At 36.6% G+C, this 13,681-nt stretch overlaps 1 protein-coding gene across 4 annotated transcripts in view; it reads right to left on the bottom strand.

The window, feature by feature from the left end:
- The window catches only part of LOC117301841 (death-associated protein kinase 1-like), a 47,103-nt gene extending 37,880 nt beyond the window's left edge, over positions 1-9,223 (bottom strand). For 3 of the 4 annotated variants that reach the window (XR_004520352.1, XM_033785834.1, XM_033785835.1), the window contains exons 1-7: positions 9,045-9,223; positions 7,701-7,851; positions 5,883-5,981; positions 5,285-5,383; positions 2,621-2,719; positions 1,635-1,733; positions 39-137 (exon numbers count right to left, since the gene is read on the bottom strand). Coding sequence is in view for 2 of the 4 variants with exons in the window: in XM_033785834.1 (XP_033641725.1) it covers positions 39-137; positions 1,635-1,733; positions 2,621-2,719; positions 5,285-5,383; positions 5,883-5,981; positions 7,701-7,817 (612 nt within the window). In the remaining 2 variants the exon portion in view is untranslated. Of the gene's footprint in view, positions 1-38; positions 138-1,634; positions 1,734-2,620; positions 2,720-5,284; positions 5,384-5,882; positions 5,982-7,700; positions 7,852-9,044 lie in introns of those variants that run through there. The other variant, XR_004520353.1, reaches the window with a different exon arrangement.
- Between the last annotated feature and the right edge of the window lie 4,458 nt (positions 9,224-13,681).

Below are 13,681 nucleotides of genomic sequence, written 5' to 3'. Positions count from 1 at the left end.
TGCAGCCTTTCCAACCATGATTTAATGGTTACACTTACCTTATTACGTGCATTGACATCTGATCCTTTATCCAGTAATATACGACATGTGTTGATTTTACCACTGGAAACTGCAGAGTGCAGTGGTGTATTGCACAACTGAAAATAAATGAAATGTATTAATAGATTCAGCCAAAAACAGGGAGAGCGCAATTATTCAGTCACAATACATCAATTAAAGAAATTATTAATTTAAGTTATAAGCTAAACAGTCTGTGAAAATGAAACATTTGTTATCCAATTTTATTGTTTGGCCCACAAAAAGTTCAATTAAAAGTAAAGTTGTGATTTAAAGGCAGTGGACATTATTGGTAATTACTCAAAATAATTAGCAGCATAAAACCTTACTTGGTGACGAGTAATGGGGAGATGTTGATGGTATAAAACATTGTGAGAAACGGCTCCCTCTGAAGTGCCATAGTTTTCGAGAAAGAAGTAATTTTCCACGAATTTGATTTTGAGACCTCAGGTTTAGAACCATCTAAACGCACACAACTTTATGTGACAAGGGTGTTTTTTTCTTTCATTATTATCTCGTCAGTTCGATGACAGATTGAGCTCAAATTTTCACAGGTTTCTTATTTTATGCACATGTTGAGATACACGAACTGTGAAGGCTAGCCTTTGACAATTAGCAATAGTGTCCACTGCCTTTAAAAGAACTTCCACGGTTTTCCAACAACCATAAAAAAGATTCCCTTCTTCAGAATGTGCTTTAAAGGCACTGGACACACACCTAAATGTCAAAGAAAAGTATTCTCACTTGGGGTATCCCAACATGCATAAAATAACAAATCTGTGAAAGTTTTGACTCAATTGGTCAAGAAAAACACCCTTATTGTACAAATTTGTATATTTTCTAATGCCTAATAATAGGATTCAGACCTGACATCTTTTGATAATTGAGTGAGAGAGGGAGCTGTTTCTCACAATATGTGTTATACTATCAACAGCTCTCCATTACTCATCACCAAGTAAGTTTTTATGCTATAACATTCATTCTGAGTTATTACCAATAGAGTCCAGTGCCTTTAAGTGATTGTGTTTTTTTGTAGTAAAGTGTCAATTTCTCATATTGTGTATTCCAATATTATCGATTATTCTTCCTGCATGGAATCCCTCCAGTTCTTTAGTGATATCTGGGAAACCAACGGTTTACCTTAAAGGCATGAAACTCGTCCGATCCAAGGCAACGTGTTCCTTTATAGACAGTGGACACTATTGGTAATTGTCAAAGACCAGTATTCTCACTTGGTGTGTCCCAACAAATGCATGACATAACAAGCCTGTCAAAATTTGGACTCAATTGGTTAATGAAGTTGCAAGAAAATTATGAAAGAAAAAACACCCTTGTTGTACAAAATAGTGTGCTTTCAAAGGCTTCTGGCCTAAAGTCTTTTATTATTTTTTAGTGAGAAATAACCTCTTTCTCAAAAGCTCTGTTACTTCAGAGGGAGTCGTTTCTCACAACGTTTAAACTATCAACAGCTCTCCGTTGCTTGTTACAAATAAGTTTTTAAGCTCATATATATTTTGAGTAATTACCAAACGTGTGCAGTGCCTTTAAATGGGTCGAATTGTTGATGTAATAGTTACCTGATCCAATGCAAATGGACTAGCTCCTGCATTAATGAGTGTCTTACAAGTGTCCACATGGCCAGCAGCTGATGCCTCATGTAAAACACTATGACCATGCTGTAAAAGACAAATCAGTCATCAAGCACATTATAATATTAACCTAAGCATTTATACAACAATGCTTTACAACAATACTAAACAATCAAACAATTAACAATACAAAGAAATGAGAATGAAACAAATAGCCTATAAGCAAAACAAGTATGGAAAAGCTGAGTTTAAAGACATTGGAAACTATAGGTAATTGTCAAAGACCAGTCTTCTCACTTGGTGTATCTCAACATATGCATAAAATAACAAACCTGTGAAAATTTGAGCTTGATTGGTCGTCGGAGTTGCGAGATAACTATGAAAGAAAAAAACACCCTTGTCACACAAAGTTGTGTGCTTTCAGATGCTTGATTTCGAGACCTTAAATTCTAAACTCGAGGTCTCAAAATCAAATTTTATGGAAAATTACTTCTTTCTCGAAAACTCTATCACTTCAGTAGAGGGAGCCGTTTCTCACAGTGTTTTATACTATCAACGGCTCTCCATTACTCGTTACTAAGTGAGGTTTTATGGTGATAGTTATTTTGAGTAATTTACCAATAGTGTCCACTGCCATTAAAGGGATGTTTTGAAATCAGCCAGTGAAATAGTATGCAGATTTGATTTCAAAGGTTTGGTGCAGCTGCATAAAAGCCAATGGCAGATGGTTTGGTGAGAATCCTTGTATCTGAGCTGGAACGAAGTGTTCGATTAGTCTGGTAAGGAGTGATAAGCTCAGTAAGGTAAGAGGGAGCAGTTTCATTCACACAATTATTTGTGATGGACAGTTTGGTCACCAGAAAACACAGTTTATATGCCTCAGCGATGACTATAAACTGTGTATTTTCGTCGTGCGTCAAGATTTCCATCGCTTGACCATCGCGCGCTTGACTATAAACAGGCCGTTACTGTACCTGGTTTTTAGCTGTGACATTAGCTCCTGCTGATATCAATGCTTGACAAACACCACTACTTCCCCAAGAAGCTGCAGTTAACAAAGGGGTATCACCAAACTAAATCAGGATAGATGAGGATAACAATTATTTAGGAACCCTTTATTATGCACTTCCGTTCAATTCAATTCAATTCACATTTATTTCCACAGACACATTTCCACAAATTACCATACTACAATGTAATGCATATATATATAAAAAAAACAGAAAAAGAAACAAAATTAGTGGGAAATACGTGTGTGGAGGCAAGGCAAGGCCAAGAATATTGAAATCTTTAAGGTGAAACACAGCAAAATCAGTACAACTGTATAACATAGTAGTCTTCCAGCAACAGTCATACCTGTGACTGACTATATTAACCCAAATAAATGTTGTGCCAATTGATACAAAATTCAATGGTAAAATATGAAGTAGCACCATTTGCAATTTAATGGTCCTCACTTCACAAACCCCTCAGAATATCAAAATCAATCCGAATTCAATGTACAATGTGATGAATTATAAATACAACTCAATGTGGAAAATTTAACTGATTAATTTACAGTTGATTCTAATGAAGGGACAGATCAGCCCGACCAGCAACAGTTCTATCTTCTGAGTTTGAGATAAAGACCTGGGTGGATTTCACAAAGAGTTAGGACTAGTCTTATCTCGAGTTAGGACCAGTTACTCGTCCTAACTTAGGACTACCCATGCAATTTGTTTGGACTAGTCCTAACTCTTTGTGAAATCGACCCCCGGGGCCTTTCTCAAAGCTAAGCCTAGGCTCCTCTCATCAGGCTTAGGCTTGTGCGCCGCGCATGCAGTGGAAATGCAGCTTGGGCCTCTAACCTGCTTTTTTGGGGATCAGGGTGTATTGCACGAACATTAGCACACGAAGCCTGAGCCCGAGCCAGAGTTTGAGAAAGGCCCCTGGTGTGGTTGGATAGTCGGCCATTATGGCTTTCCAACAGTCTTAATATTGTAACGTCGACTCGAGCGGTCTAAAAGTCTTTGCTGCAGCTTTACAATAATAATAACTGGCACAATAAAAGAAATAACTGTTTTCAAGCAAAATATCTCATTGATAATGATAGTGGTTTATTTTGATTCCCTGTTCTCTCTTGATGATTAACTCCTTTTAATGATTCTCTTTAATTCCTTCTCTCATATTAACATAAATCTTAAATCGAGCCCTGGGTTCGCAATTACTGACCTGTTCTCTGAATCTGTTCTTTCCTCCAAGCCAACTAAAATGTAGCCTAAAAATACCCACTGCTACGGCCTGTGGTCAGCACATGCTGTCCATGTGATCCCCACGCGGGGATCACGCGTCGTGCACACACAGTACATGTGCCTGGCACCGCTGGCGATAGCTCTGGAACTAGGTCAGCAATTGCGCCCCATGCGACTGTTTCGCCACAATATTGTGCTTCAGAAGCTTAGCAGTGCCATTAAAAACTGTTAATGTATTCAAGAAAGCATCTTTATATATGGCTGTCGAAACTGAGTTTCAATAACAAAATAGTTTGTTAATGGCTAAAAACATTCCCGCATGGGTGGAAAAAAAAGATTTTTGAATCCCAAAAGGGAACGGCTTAAGTTGTTATACTCGGGACACATTCATTCAATCATGATTGTAATCCTTGCACTAACAAATGAAAATGAACTCAACATTAACATCTTAGTTTAATTGTATATTTCTTATAAAAATAGCATCAAGTAAAAAACAACAATGAAAAACTTCCGCTACAGCTACGGCTAAATCGCCTGAGTCTGCCTATTTTCCAACACTGACAGATCTAGCCCTAGCTGTAGCCTTAAACCTGTGACACCTGGATCCATTTGCCAGGTTTAAAGACAATGGACACTATTGGTAATTGTCAAAGACCAGTCTTCCCACTTGGTGTATCTCAACAAATGCATGGAATAACAAACCTTTGAGAGATATGAATGAAATAAAAAAACACCCTTGTCACATGAAGTTGTGTGCTTTCAGATACTTGATTTCGAGACCTTAAATTCTAAACTTGAGGTCTCGAAATCAAATTTGTGGAAAATTACTTCTTTCTCGAAAACTCTATCACTTCAGTAGAGGGAGTCGTTTCTCACAATGTTTTATACTATCAACAGCTCTCCATTACTCGTTACTCGTTACAAGTAAATTTTTATGCTAAAAATTATTTTGAGTAATTACCAATAGTGTTCACTGCCTTTAAAGACACTGGACACTATTGGTAATTGTCAAAGACAAGTCTTTTCACTTGGTGTATCTCAACATATGCATAAAATAACAAACCTGTGATAATTTGAGCTCAATTAGTCATCGAAGTTGCGAGATAATAACGAAGGAAAAAACACCACTGTCACACGAAGTTGTGTGCATTCAGATGCTTGATTTTGAGACAAATCTAAGGTCTCAAAACCAAATTCGTGTAAAATAACTTCTTTCTCGAAAACTCTGTTACTTCAGTGGGAGCCATTTCTCACAATGTTTTATACTATCAACCTCTCCCCATTACTCCTTTACAAGTAAGGTTTTATGCTAATAATTATTTTGAGTAATTACCAATAGTGTCCACAGCCTTTAAGTTATGTTGTAGTTAAGTTTTCTTAGTTCAACTTCATGAGATATAACTGTACCTGATCTGTCTGCTCTAGCAATGCCGATACTTGTAGCATGGCTTTACAGATGTGCACATGATCACTCTTAGCAGCATAGTGTAAAGGACTCCTCCCATTCTATATACAGCAGAGACATACACAACATTCCTGGTTATAAAACCTGACATTGTTCAGAAACAAGTATTATGTTTTGGGAATTATTAGAGTGTATAAACAACCAAACTTCAGTTGCGCAACAAATGGCATTATTGATGTTCGTGCCCCCCCCCCCTCCACTTTATGATAAGTGCACTGGGTTCTTTACGTGTGTTACACAACACACAGGACCAACGGCTTTATGTCCCATCAGAAGGACGACGCATCATGATTAAGTATCTTGCTTAAGGACATAGATGTCACGACTCACAGGGACTCAAACCCACACTCTGCTGAACACAAGAGCATGAATCACTTGCTCTTAACCGCTTGGCCATGACACGCTCTTAACCGCTAGGCAATGACACGCCACTGGGGCATCAGACGAAACAAAGATATTTCACAATTTTTTTTTTGCGAGAGGTGGGGGGGGGGGGGGATCATCACCCAAGTGTGACCCCAATATTAGTAACTCACATACCTTGTCAACAGCATTTACCCCTGCACCTGCCTGGATTAGTATATCACAGATAGCATCATAGCCACTACCAGCAGCATAGTGCAATGGAGTCCTGGCAAACTGAATATACAAATCAAAAGTATTACTTTAACCAAAGAAAAGCAAAATCTCAATCATTTTGAATATCGTTTCCCTTTTGTTCTTCTAATTTACATGCCAGTAATGTCAGTAAGAGTTGTTGTAAGAGTGTTCATAATCATTTTAATAATTTAGGAGGTGCTCATCCTTACTCGCAGCTAAGAGCCGAATTGCCAAGGGCGCGGCTACAACGTGTTCGAGGAAGCAAGCAAGCAAGGGCCCCTTTGGCAGCCAGCCACACAACCACGGAGCACTGCCTGAGATCGAAAGTATTTGATTTTTCCCGAGGGAAGAAAACCTGATGGTCCGGAAAACCCATTGTGGGTGGCACAGCAGAGAACCAACGCACAACTCAACTCACATATATGGCCCTGGCCAGGTATCGAACCAGGGTCACCTTGGTGAGAGGCGAGCGCTTTATGCACAAGACAACCATGTCCCCTCAAATGAATGTCCTCTCCTGGGGTTAGCACATCTGGGCCCAATTTCATAGAGCTGCCAAGCACAAAAAAATGCATGAAATTTCTTTCTTGCTAAAAACAGGATTACCAACCAATTTCCATTTGTTGCATATTGCTTGTTACTGGTATTCAGCTGTTGTTTGCACATCCTGAAAAAATACTTGGAAGTTTGGTTGGTAATCCTATTTTTATCAAGGAAGAAATTTCATGCAAAGCAAATTTTTGTGCTTAGAAGCAGCTCTATGAAATTGGGCCCTTGTCTGACAGACACTATACATTGTAATGCTCTTGACAATGGCAAGAAAACTAATCTTAAATTCACCAGACTTGGTTAAAAACTTTGTATGACATTCATTTAAATGATATCTCTATGAGCAAGGGGTCTTGAACTATATTTTAAGGTGGTCACTGGAGCTCATTAATAAACGTTGACAATGTTTCAGTGGTCTAGTTGGTACTCTCTTAAAGGAACATTACAGAATTGGTTTTTGCAAACCAAACAGTTGCTGGCAGTGTAAGCACTTTAAGTAATCCACCACAAATACATAAACTGACAAACCTGTAGATCCTTTGAGATCGATCGGCCATCTGGGTCACGAAAGAATAGTGGAAAACCGATTACAAATTTTGCATTGATTTGATGCCAAGATAAAAATGAATAAAACGCTCACTGAGCGATAAACTCGAAACGCGTAGTTAGATGTTTTATTTCTCATCAAATATGACATTTCAGACAGAAATATTTCAATGGATGTTTTTTACTGTCATCATCATTAGACCATGTAAGTTTTATGTAAATCTGTGATCTTCATGATTTTTGTTTCTTACCAATTCTGTAACGTTCCTTTAATGTAAAAAATTGAAAAACCACTTGTTTTGTCCGCCATACCACTCTTGCAAAGAGTCATTATGGTGGACAACTCTTTTGGAGTGAAAGGTGGGTTATTCAACTCGATTTAGATTGAAATTCATTCAAAATTCACTCAAAAAGAGTGACACTCGTACCAGAGAGTGAAGTATTCACTCTTTTACATTAGGAGAGTATGACACTGCTCTAAAAATGCAAAGGTCTTTTGGTTTGAATCCCACCTGAGTTATATATGCCTGTTATTTTTTTTTTGCACAGAACTCGAGAAAGCAGGCCTATACATTGCTTAACACACTTCAGTGTTTGGGGTAAAACCGAAATGAATATTATTCTAAAGATCCCGCTGTATACATTAAATGTTAAAATACATACCAATAATTGTATATCCCTAGCATTGACGTTGGCTCCCTGTTGTATACATCGTCTGAGTTTATTTGTTTCTCCACTCATAGCTGCTGATAACAGACTCTCAGTAGCAGCACTCCCCATGGTGGGAGCCTATATTGACGTCCTATATATGTACCTTTGAAATATTGCAAAAGAGAACAGACACAAATTAAAGAACAGTTCATATACACCCAGACAGTTTCTCTACTCCAATTGGTGGAGAGCGTGTCCATGGGGGTGTTAAAACCTTTGATAATGACCAGCTGGAGCTGTTTATAACAATTAAGCTGGCTTCGGCGTGTCGGTGTCGTACGCGCAAGTTTATAACGCGGAACGCGCAATTCATAGCTAACAGCGCGTAATCTATTTCTAATTGCGTGCGTACACACAACCCACGCGCAACAGACTCTTCACAAAGTTTGTGAAACATATTTCAAACCTCGAATATTTGTCTTTTTTAAACTATTTTTAACAAAAGGGCATTTATGAATGGGAATAAAAGCGTAGTGACTCGTTTAAAACCTTGCAGGGTCGTTGTCGTGCGATAAAGGCCCTTGCCTTCGGCTCGGGCTTTTATCAGACAGCATGCAACGACCCTGCCGGTTTTTAAACGGCCGCGTAAAAACTCGTCTCTACACTTTCATTCTCTTATTTAATCAATCTCTTGGAGTGAATTTAACAAACGAGTCCTCAAAATCAGTCCTGGGGGCAGTAAAACAAACAAATAAACTTCCCCAATTAACAAATGTTCCTACAATTAATTGTTTGAATTTTTATTTTATGAAATCTAGTTGTGAAGCCATGGACTTGCACTTTTGTTCCTAGAACCACTTACTTTCAGTTGTTCCGCACTTTGTTTTTTCTTGACCTAGTCATTGGTTTAGTTTTTGTATCAACTTAAGTTCATATGCAATTCTTAAACTAACACAATAATCACACCTCAAAGTGTATGCTATTAGCAGTTAAAAATCATTGGTTTCCAGATGCAGAGATACGCTTGAATTATCAGTGAGACTTGCTTTAAAACTATGTGGCACTATCTGCAGCCAACAGTACCCGGAACACTTGGGGCAAACCCTTTTAGGAAAAGTGTCTTAAAATTAATATGCCTATACTGCACCATGGTTTACCCCAAAGAGCAACCTAAACTCATACAACAATTTGATCTATGCCTAAACCAATGCTAGTATAGAATGAACTGTACATAGAGCAAGACAAAATGTATAAGTTACAATAGTTGCAACGCGTCGATGCTTCGACCCTCGCCGGAGCGTATAATATCAATTATTGCAACTAGACAAGAGCAATTGACTTCTTATAAACACTTACCAAAATGTTGACATTGAAGTTCTTACTACTGGCAGAACAAAGTCAGAGAATAGTAAAAACGACCCGTTCCAGTTATAAAGAAGGAACGTTAACAGGTATTTCGAATGCACTTACTGTGTGCGTTAATGTGACAGGAAGTTGTGAATTAGTACACGATCTGAATCATCATGTACAGCTAGTTACAGGCAGGCAAGCCAACAATGAAATCCAAGCATCACTTAAAGGCACTGGACACGTTTGGTAATTGTCAAGACCAGTATTCTCACTTGATGTATCATAACAAACCTGAGTGAACACTTGAACTAATTGGTCGTTGAAGTAGCATGATGATAATGAAAGAAAAAACACCATTGTCACACAAAGCTCTGTGCTTTCAGATGCTTGATTTCGGGACCTCAAAATCGAATTCTGAGGTCTCGTTATCGAATTAAAATATTTTAGTGGAAAATTACTTCTTTCTGGAAAACTCAAGACTTCAGAGGGAGCCGTTTCTCACAATGTTTTATACTATCAACCTCTACCCATTGCTTGTTACCAAAGTTAGTTTGTATGCTAATTTGGAGTTATTACCAATAGTGTCCCATACCTTTAAAGGCCCTGGACACGTTTGGTAAATTGTCAAAGACCAGTGTTCTCACAATTGGTGTATCCAAAATAATATGCATAATACAACAAATTTGTGAACATTTTAGCTCAATTGGTCATCGAATTTGAAGAGAATAATGAAAGAAAAACACACAATGTTGCATTACTTTGCTTTCAGATAGGCTAATAAAAGGCGAACAGCTTAAGTCTATTATTGAGTGAAAACCTCTTTCTCAAACATTTACGTTCAGAGTCAGCCGTTTCTCACGTTTTATACCAACTGCTCTCCATTGCTCGTTACCATAAAGGTTTTATGCTGGCAATATGTTGAGTAATTACCAATGGTGTTCAGGGCCTTTAATCTTAACACTGACACGCAACTAATTCTTGGAAAGTAGGGCCTACATGCACCAAGAGCACAGACAAAAAAAATATCATTTTTGACAAAAGGTTACAATTACATTTGCCAGCAAGAAATGTTTATTCATTTAAACTACATATCTAAACAGGATTAAACTAATACTACTAATTACTTAAAACTAAAAGTAAGACAACTTATTGTTAAAAACATGATCTTTGTTCTTATTGAAATAGGTAATTTTTTTCTTTATTTAGTTATGGGTACATTGATGAGCATAAAATGCATAATGGTTGGAAAGATGTTTTAAAAGTAGAATACAATGATCCACACGAATTTGCCTCAACATTGCGTGGTTTTCCTTTTACTGTGCTTACTAACACGGTCGGCCATTGATGGGAATCAAAAATTTTACTCCCATAAATGGCCGACCGTGTTTGTCGACGAGGTAAACGGAAACCCGTGCAGTTTAGAGGCATGTTTGTGTGGATCATTGTATTCTACTTTTATAACATCTTTCTACCCATATGCATTTTATAACAAACGGTAACTCGACCGATCCAAGTCAACGTGTTACTTTAAAGGATTTGGGTACCTTTTCAAAATGTCCCTAGATTTACATTAAACTTACAGGGTTTGAAGATAATGATAGTGGAAAGCTTCCCTTCAAATATTACTTGAGTTGCTGTAGTTTTTGAGAAATGAGTAAAACAATGTCATGAAAATACGTTTGTAAATGATTAAAATAATTTTCGTCTCATGAGACGAAAATTATTGTCATGACATTGTTTTACTCATTTCCCCAAAACTACAGCACCTCAGCACGTAGTATTTTTAGGTAAGCTTTCTACTATCATTATATTCAAACTGTGTAAGTTTAGTTTACATCTGTGTGGACATGATGTTTTTTGTCCTACAAAAGTTACATAGATCCTTTAAGTTCAGTTTGGCAAGTCCAATTAAGAACCATATTTCTCCATATTACTCCATACTTCAATAGAAACATTAGTTCCTCTTTTCCCCCGCAAGATCTTTTGCAAAAGTTGTACTGTGCAATCAACCTTTAACTTAGAATCAAAACTCCTTAAAAGTCTTTGAACAGAGCATTCTCAAATTTCTTGAAGTGCAACACAAGTCAGGGGAAGCATTTTCTTTTAAGATTGATGTAAAAAAAATATAAAAAAATATTGTATTTCGATTTCAACCAATTTGTTCTAGTCTTTCTGAAGATTTTATAGTCACATTGTATTTCACAGTTATGTCTTCAAGTTAAAATATGATCAAACCAAAACTTGAACTATAATTTAAGAAGGTATGGTTCAATTTTGAGAAACTGTTAATTTCACGACAGCTATACATATATCCGCTTCAGATACCACAGGAAAGACACTTTGATATTAAAGGGTCTATGTACTTTTTGTAGGGAAAAAACACAATTTGCACAGATTTACATTAAACTTAAACAGTTTGAAGATAATGATAGTAGAAAGCTTCCCTGAAAATAATATTACTTGCTGAGGTGCTGTGTTTTTTGAGAAATGAGTAAAACAATGTCATGAAAATAATTTTCATCTCAGTGATCATGAGACGAAAATTATTCAAGCATGTAAAAACATATTTTCATGACATCGTTTTACTCATTTCTCAAAAACTACAGCACCTCAGCAACTGATGTTTTAAGGATATGCTTTCTACTATCATTATCTTCAAACGGTGTAAGTTAAATGCAAATCTGTGAACATTGTGTTTGGTGTTACAAAAAATACCCAAATCCTGTAAAGCAAAACAAGTTCTAGTCATTGGATGACCAACTTATATATTTAGCGGTGTTTTATATAGAAGGATGGCATTTAATATGAATAAAAAGTAGGAGAAAAGATGTTAAAGGAATTAGATTATGTGAATTTTTTTTGTTACAAAACTAAAACAAATACAAATTAAGGTATGAACTTAAAGGCACTTGACACCCTTGGTAATTGTCAAACTCTCATTTGGTGTATGGCAACATATCCATAAAATAAAAAAAAAACTGAAAAATGTTGACTCAATTGTTCACCGAAGATGCAAGTGAATAATGAAAGAGTAACAAAAAAAAACAATGAATTGGTGCACTAAACTTGTGTGCTTTCAAACAGCTTCAGGCCTGATGTAAGGTGTATTATTTGAGTGAGAAATTGCCTCTATTTCAAATACTACGTTAATTCAGAGGAAGCGGTTTCTCACAATGTTTTATACTATTAAAAGGACCCACTGCTCGTTACCAGGTAAGTTGCTTATGCTAGCGATTATTTTGAGTAATTACCAATAGTGTCAAGTGCCTGATATTGCTATACTTTGCTCAACATTGAAATAGCTTTTTACATGATTCTAATTGTGCCATTAGACTGTGCAAATCTTGCGCGAACCGTTCTGATATGTCAAATGAAGAACACAATTTTTTTCTGAAAGCTTCGTTTGAAAATATAAATGAACAACAACAATACTCACCACACTTTTTATGAAATGAATTTTGAGCCTTTAAAACAAATACTAAAATAGTTTGTTAAAAAAAGTTGAAACAAAACTAAAACTCGTGGACAAGGAAGCTTAATTTTTGTTTTTAACTTTTTTAAATCAAAACACCACAATGACATAGACATAGACTATAGACTTTGTTTACAATAAGTGTGACCTTGTACATTCTTTGGGTATTCTGGCAGCCAAGATAAGTAGGATTTGAAACTTTGCATGGTGGAAATAGATGCCAAGATGCTGCACTGGTCGTATGGGAACGTTGACATTTGGTGTCATAATTTCCACATAAATCCAAGAGTTATAAAAGTAGAAGGTGGACAAGTTTTGAGATGTGCCCCCTTTCATCATATCAAAAGGTTATAAGAGTTGGACAGTGCAATCTCCATAGAATATAAGATTGTGTTTTCTTCCATTAGGCTGTGTACAAATTGTGCCTGCAGGAAGTCCAGGCTCTGTGGTTCTTTTGTAAACATGTGATGTCACAGGTCACATCGTCTATAGCTGTACTGCGTTAATACACAATATTACTTCAAGCGCATTCTCTAACAGCATATTTATATCAATCTATAAAAAGAGAACGTCGTAAACTTTCTATGGTATTTATGAATTCCCCACAAAAACTGATTAAGTTTACTTCGAGCTTGACTCAATGGTCATGTATTAAAATAAACAAACAGTAAGTAGGGAGAAAACAATAAAATCTGATGCTACACTACGACTTCAAACAATACACTTTATAATGTTTGTAAGGGATACTAAAGTATTGAAGCCCTATCGAACTTTTTGTGTATCCATCTTAAAAGAAGGCAAACAAAATATAACATCACACAACTTTTAAACTATATTTCTAGATAGGATTATAGGATACAAACAATTGTATTATAAAATAGAAATTCCATTTATACTTTGCTCTGTCAGTGGACCGCCACACATCAGTCCAGCAGAAATATTCATCCAATTTATTATACACATTGAAAGAGGCTGATGAAGGTTGTTGTTATCTTGGCCAGAGATAACAAAGTCTCATAACGGTCTTATAAAAAAACACAGGCTCGAATTTGTTGTTATGCAAAACATTTCAATTATTACATCCCATAAGGGTCTCATGATTATTATTAATGACACTGAACACCTTTGGTAGTTATCAAAGACCAGTCTTCTCACTTGGTGTATCGACACG

Source organism: Asterias rubens, chromosome 17 (genome assembly GCF_902459465.1).
Source record: "Asterias rubens chromosome 17, eAstRub1.3, whole genome shotgun sequence".
Taxonomy (NCBI): Eukaryota; Metazoa; Echinodermata; class Asteroidea; order Forcipulatida; family Asteriidae; genus Asterias; species Asterias rubens.
This window is presented reverse-complemented; position numbering and strand designations above follow the sequence as displayed.